The sequence below is a fragment of the Stylophora pistillata genome, chromosome 1 (assembly GCF_964205215.1).
Source record: "Stylophora pistillata chromosome 1, jaStyPist1.2, whole genome shotgun sequence".
NCBI classification, from domain to species: Eukaryota; Metazoa; Cnidaria; class Anthozoa; order Scleractinia; family Pocilloporidae; genus Stylophora; species Stylophora pistillata.
This window is the reverse complement of record NC_142519.1, coordinates 46,617,541-46,624,419: the sequence shown is the minus strand read 5'-3', so window position 1 is coordinate 46,624,419 and position 6,879 is coordinate 46,617,541. Positions and strand designations below refer to the sequence as shown.

Below are 6,879 nucleotides of genomic sequence, written 5' to 3'. Positions count from 1 at the left end.
TTTGGCCTCCAAAATTGGGCTAAATTCGAACTTCGAATGACGCTAATTGCGTGTAAATTGAGTTTTATCAATTTTCTCGAGAACAAAAGAATTTTTTAACAAACTATAAATGTCTTGGTTTGTTTTACCTATAGGCTTATCTAATACTAGAATATGAGTCAATTCGATTTTTGACTGTTGCCGGTGATTTGTAAATTTGTCTGATTTTTAGTGACATCTTCTCTTAAAAATACGCTTTTCAGCGTCAGCGAAAACTAAAAAATATTCCTCTCCGCCATGTTGATTTTCAAGGCCAAGTAGAAACAATACTCCAACAGGAGCCCATTACCAGGTTCCTGACTCCAATTGTGTGTGTGCACGTGTGGATATGTGTGTGGGTGTATGTGTGTATGTGAGTATGTGTGTGTGTGTGTGTGTGTGTGTGTGCGTGAGTGCCTGTACTGTGTGTGTGTGTGTGTGTGAGTGTGAATGAGTGTGTGTCTGTGCAAGTGTGTGTGGGGTGTGTGTGTGTGTGTGTGCACGTGTGTGTGGGGTGTGTGTAGGGTGTCTATGTGTGTCTGGGTAGTGTGTGTGTGCTCGTGTGTGTGTGTGTGTGTGCACGCGTGTGTGGGGGATGTGTGTGTGTGTGTGTGTGTGTGTGTGAGTGTGTGTTTGTGTGTGTGTTTATGTGTGCACGTGTGTGGGGTGTCTGTGTGTGTAGGTAGTGTGGTGCGTGTACGTGTGTGTGTGTTTGCACGTTTGTGTGGGGTGTGTGTGGAGGGTGTGTGGACGTGTGCGCGTGTGGGATGCGTGTGTGTATGTGTGCGTGTGTGTGTGTATGTTTGTGTGCACGTGTGTGTAGAATGTGTATGTGTATGCAATTGTGTATGGGGTATGTGCGGGGTGTGTGCACACGTGTGTGTGGGGTGTGTGTGTGTGTGTGTACGTGCGTGAGTGTGGGTTGTGTGTGTGTGTGTGCGCGTATGTGTGGAGTATGTGTGCGTGTCTGTGTATGTGTGGAGGGGGGAAAGAGGTTGAGGTTAGATGATAATTCGAGAGCGAGAAAGGGAGAGTTTCAGGACTGATTTGAACAATTTCGAATCCTTCAGGAATCAAATTGGGCTGAGGACCCTAGTGGGGTCATTATCAACACGCTTGATGGTGAGCAAATTAATGCTAGGCTACATGAGGGGATCAATTGTCACAAATTTTGTCGCAGAGAGGCGTGCAGCTCCTGGGATTACGTGACGCTCGGTTTTTCAAGAAGACAACTACTTTCAGACTATCCTGTTGTAATTAATTGTATGAGGTTTGCAATGCATGCGAATGTGCATAATACTTGTGTGATATATTTTTTATGATGCATTACACTGCAACGATTGGTTGTCTGATTTCAAACCGGGGTTTGCATCGCGTTGTGCCGCACGAAATCGTCAAAATTGCTTTAATTTTTCACTGTTTCACAAGTACATGGGCTCTGAAGTAAAACGGAAGAACGAAAATCTTGACGGAGAATTGAGAAAACTTCTGGTGTTACTATCTAAAGTACTTTCTGCTTTTGAACTCGACATAGTTACGTCTTAATGGGCCGTTATCACGATACTTCAGCGACGGATTTAACTTCATAATTACGGTTTGGTCGCATTTTTTCGAAATATGATGAATTCAGAGTAGTGAAAAAAAAGCAAAAAAAACCAGTACATTCATACATTATCAGTCGAGCACTGACAGATAAAAACAAAATAAAACAAAAACAAAAATAAAACAGGGCTTCGTATTGACGCGGTTTGTTCAAATTCCGCGAAATACGATGCGTTTAGAATGATAAAAACATAACTAATGCATTCACATACTGTCACTGGAAACCGAAAGAAAGCGCAATTTTTTTTCAAGACTGTGACAGCCGATTAAACAACAAACTATGATGCTGAGACAAACACCTCACTTGCTGAAAAAATCAAGAATATTCGTGAACACAACTTCGAAGGTGGCGCTAGCTGACAACAGCGAATTGGATAAGGATACTCACAGAAACAACTTGAATAGTAAGGTTGAATATCGTGTTTCTGCTTGTTATTGGTTTTTATCGAGTTCAATACTTGTAGAGTACGATTTGGTATTTCGTACATAATCACTATTATTATTTTACAAGCGATCGTGAATGTTGGTTTGCTCTTCGAATGGAGTTGTATGTCCTTAGTAGAAGACACGATGAACACTCTTGATGACTGTGATCTACCGGAAAGAGTTGTCAATATGACCAATGTACATGAACATAATGATATCAAAGTGTCAATAAGAGTACAACAATTCAGATTTCGTTGTGCAGAGTATGTATATTATAATTGTACTCGTGTTTTGTGTGAATGCCATGGCTATAAACGTGATCGTGAACCATGCAGAGTACTAGTGAAGATGTTAAATAGTCTCTCTCAGAAAAGTAGAAAACTGCAGAGTTATGTACGGAGCCGTTTAAGTACTGAAACGTACCAAAGTCATCGAAAGGCCATGATCTTGTACGCTCGATACGAAGCCCGAGTGAACGCTCCTCGAGCGTCTAGTTGTTAGGATGATAACATTAAGTCTTAATTCATCATGATACAAATGCACACCAACTACTACATAAGTGAGGTTCATTACTGCGAGGATCGCTTTCATATATTTCATGAAACCGCAGTACACATATATGATTTTCATATATTCAGATTCATTGTTATCACTTCGACGGGTTTAATACGAACCATCATAATGACCAGCTTCCAGTTGGCTTTTTAGCTCAGTTGGTAGAGCACTGCATCGGTATCGCAAAGGTCATGCGTTCCAGTCCCGTACGGGCCTGAGTTTTTTCCGGGCCTTACTTCCACTACTACATAAGTAGGGTTCATTACCGAGAGGGTCGCTTTTATACAGATTGATTTTTATTATTTCTATTATTTATCCATTCATTTATTTATTCATATTTTCCTTTATTAGGTGCACAGATGATTCTTTATCCATTTATTTATTCATTTATTCATATTTTGCTTTATTAGGTGCACAGATGACTCTTTAGACCTGGGATGAAAACTATGGAATGGATGATCCTCATGTTTTAACTGTTATGGAGCAGCTATTTGTTCGTTTTCATTTTGTCACGTGAAAAAGAAGTGTGGAGACACACTCGACTACGTCTCGTGTTTCTCCCTACACTTCTTTCGTGCTCTAGCCGCTTCTTGCGTTCTTTAAACAGAACAGAGTACAGTCAAGACTTCTCTGTTTGTTAAACGAAGTCTCTCTATCGTTTTTGTGCGTGGTTATTAATCCAATATGGTTTTCTTGCCAGGGCGAGTTCGACACGATTAATTACCACAGTGTCTCCATCTTAATGAGTGAGTGAAAGAGTGACTCATTTGCATATCGAAGTCTCCATTATGCGGTCACAACTTTCACTGGATTTATTGCTTCTTCTAACCTGTCCATTTACCATAACAACTTCAAATAATTTATGTTGTGAAAGGTCTAACCTGGAAATAAGCCTTAACTTTTGGATGAAAAAGAAAAAAAAAAAAAAAAAAAAAAACAGCTGGTGCGGCCATATCCATAATTTGTATGGGCATCACCAATCTACAACAAGATAAAACTTGAAAGGAAACTTGAGAAAAACTGATAAGTAGAAAAAGCAAAAGTGAAAAAAAGAATTATATGCGAGGAATCGTGGATACGTATTTATTTATATATTCACCATTCTATCTTCTAATTAAGCGAGCTGCTTCGATTATAAAGGAATATGAGAGGCTGATAGAAAGCTATGACAGAATACCTTTTCCCCTTAATGATAAAATTATTAAACCAATTGAAACGGCCTGAATTAGCAACTGAATGACAAGTTTTACGAAATTGTGGCAATGCTCGCGCTTATTCCAAAAACTCCGCTCCGCTGCTGTCCCCGCTCGCTTTCTCCATCGCTTTTCTGGCGGTAAAAAAGATTTAACTTCAACTTTCCTCTGACATTCCACTGGAATCGTTAGGTTCTCATTCCTATTTAAACAGATTAACAGCGCATTAGTCGTAATTCCGAGCGGGATCTGAAAGGTGCCATTAAATTTTGATGAAGAAAGAGGAAATATCTGTAAAAGAAAATTAAAGGTTCGTTTATCTGGCCGAGAATATCAGGTTATAATGCTTTATTTAGGGTATATTAAGGAACAAAAAGATGAATCAACCCTCATAGAGTCTCGGTGAAAGAAAAGGGAAAACACCGCAGTCTAATAAAATTCGAAATAAATTTTATAATAGCATAGCAACTGGATTGAAAGTCACTTTAGACGCATATCGAATAGCTTATATTGTTCGTAATTTGTCGATTCCTTGCACCTGCTTAATTATTTAGTTAGGTCATAGAAATGAAACCAGCATTCGGTGTTCGTCATTATTAACTCTCTGACGGTAAAGAATACACATGCATCTTTGTATAATATTTCTTCTTTGTGCCGTTGTGTACGGCATTGGGCGAATTTCGGAGCCAGATCTGAGGGCTGTTAACTTTGCCGACAAGATAGAACGACAAAAGCTGAACGGAAGCCTGATAAGAGAAATAGAAGTGGATTCGGAAAGTTCCTGTCAGCTTGAGTGTGTGAATGAGGAGCGTTGTCAGTCTTACAACTTTGGAACCGTAAAGGACGACTCAGAGAAATTCAAGTGCCAACTAAGTGACTCTGATCGATTTGCTGTAATTTCCAACCTTAGTGAGGATGATAATTTCATATACAGAGAAATGAAGGTAACCTAGATCTGTCTTAGTGTATAAACAATGTTTGAATATTATTATCTGAAATCGTCACTAGATCTCTTTACAATGATTCATAACTGTAATGCATCAACCTTCCTCTACGTAAAGTATGTCAATAGAGTTTTTTAAGAATCCAAGGATCCTTCGACAATCTAAAGAGAAATTTGCCGATCTTTGCGTTAGGGAAAGAAACCTAGAAGAGCCCTAAAAAAAAAAAAAAAAAAAAAAAAATGGTTACACCTCGATAAAAAAAAGAAAAAATATAAATTGAACTATTTTACGGAAATAATTTTCGCAATGAGAAGCTAGTAATCAGGTTCATACAATACAGAAAACTGAGAAACCTTACTCTACTTTCGAAAACCTCTGCTATAAACATCGCCGCGTTATTCTATCTGTATATCAATCGATTTATTGAACTTTTGCCTTCTTAAAATTTCGAGGGAGAGAGAATGAGAGAAAGACAGCTTTGCTTTTGAATGAGAATTTAAGCATATAGCACCGATAATGTACTTGAATGAACGATATATGGCGGTCATATTTTCTATCCCATGATTTCAATTAGGTCACTTGGGTGGCGTTGAAGCTAAGCATCCCTTTCACTTAACTAAATGTTGTCTCCATCAATTCAACCTTATAAACCCGTTTTTATCACACAATTTCCTTTTAGAGTGAAAACGCTGTTAAGTGTTTAACGAGTATCACTGGCACCGTTCGCTACAATGCCGCCCGAAAGGCATGGGAATGGTGTAATGGTAAAGTTTGGCAGCCAGGGATTGGTTTGGACGCTACTGACCCAGGACGTCACTGTCTCGATATTTTAAAGTCAGGTGAGCTTTAGATTGCGCGAATCAATCATTTGATGAAAATAAATAAATAAATAAATAAAATGATAACGTGCACACATAAGTTTAATTTGGTCCAATTTATAAAGTTATTCAGGATCACTTTTGATAAATTCAGGTCAAAGTCGTGGTAGCGGGCTTTACTGGATCGATCCAAGCGGTGGTTTAACAAATGACTCTTACCAGGCTTTTTGCGATATGGAGACCAGTGGTGGAGGCTGGACACTAATTTCCACGAAAGTGTCTCCAAGCTTCCACTTTATTAAGACAGCCTTCCTAGCATCAGCAGCAAGAACCACGGACGCAGATGCATCGAGTCACATCCACCCTGACATGGTGGACTGGGAAGAAGTCCTGTTTCGGTTCAGTGACGTCAATACCATTCGAGTTATTTATAACAGGAAGGCAGGCGCTCCAAATAAGGACAAAACAGACTTCGACAAGTTCTTGATGGGGACAACTTACGATCAGAAGAGGCCCATCGACGGTTTTTACAAGTACAACCCAGCAGATGAAAACAAGAGGAATGCCTCTTCTGGTTTTTCTCGAATATCATATTTGCACTTCAATTCAAACTGCGGGATATCTGAAGACCACCATGGCACAGACGAGTGGATTGACATGTGGTGTGATGCTGACGGCTCAAACCACTACAACACTTCCGACGACGGCAGCGCTCTTGGTACTAAGTGTATTGCGGGCTACTGTTATCTGACCAAACCAATCTGGGTCATGGTAAGATAGGAAAAAATAAAACAGTAGTTGAAAACTAAGAAAAGGTGCTGTCAAGTTTGTGTAAGGTGATGGGATTTAAACGATTATTCTATGCTGCGACAACTAACCAACTAACGTTTTTGTAAAAGTAATACGGGCTGCTTAAAAGTCTTGATATAAGGTCAGTCATTGGAGAGGATTATCATCATCTTGGTGTAATTGCTTGAAATAAATTTTATTAAAGATGCAGATGTACGGATTTTTTTTTTTTCTGATTGTGTTTGCCATTAACTTATATCTCATTTCTTCCTCTCGCAAAGTACTCTCTGATTTTAAGATTCTTAGTATCTGCAACCCCTCTGACAAGTTTTGGAAATGTACAGCACTTCTAAATCTCAATTTAATATCATTTTTCCTTTAATTTTTGTTATTAAACGAAAAGACTCATTTGTTAGCTCAGGCCCAACTGGATACTTCTGTTCCTGTTTCGTTCCACATTTATCCCGACTGTGTGATTTCGTGTAATGAAACTTACAGTTGCTTGAAATATTCAATGCCCCATAATTAATGAAA

The 6,879-nt window shown here is 39.0% G+C and overlaps 1 protein-coding gene across 1 annotated transcript; it reads left to right on the top strand.

Moving 5' to 3' along the window:
* The first annotated feature begins 4,352 nt into the window (after window positions 1-4,352).
* Window positions 4,353-6,555, top strand: LOC111346210 (uncharacterized). The gene is made up of 3 exons (XM_022953512.2): window positions 4,353-4,738; window positions 5,418-5,577; window positions 5,711-6,555. Exons 1-3 carry the CDS (start codon window positions 4,418-4,420, stop codon window positions 6,334-6,336), a joined length of 1,107 nt encoding a protein of 368 aa, XP_022809247.2. The 5' UTR covers window positions 4,353-4,417; the 3' UTR covers window positions 6,337-6,555.
* Window positions 6,556-6,879: the final 324 nt, after the last annotated feature.

Excerpts from the sequence above, each read along its gene's own strand:
- LOC111346210 (XM_022953512.2), top strand. The coding sequence starts at position 4,418 with ATGCATCTTTGTATAATATTTCTTCTTTGTGCCGTTGTGTACGGCATT. Across the intron at positions 4,739-5,417 it reads TCATATACAGAGAAATGAAG|AGTGAAAACGCTGTTAAGTG; the intron begins GTAACCTAGATC and ends ATTTCCTTTTAG. Across the intron at positions 5,578-5,710 it reads TCTCGATATTTTAAAGTCAG|GTCAAAGTCGTGGTAGCGGG; the intron begins GTGAGCTTTAGA and ends TGATAAATTCAG.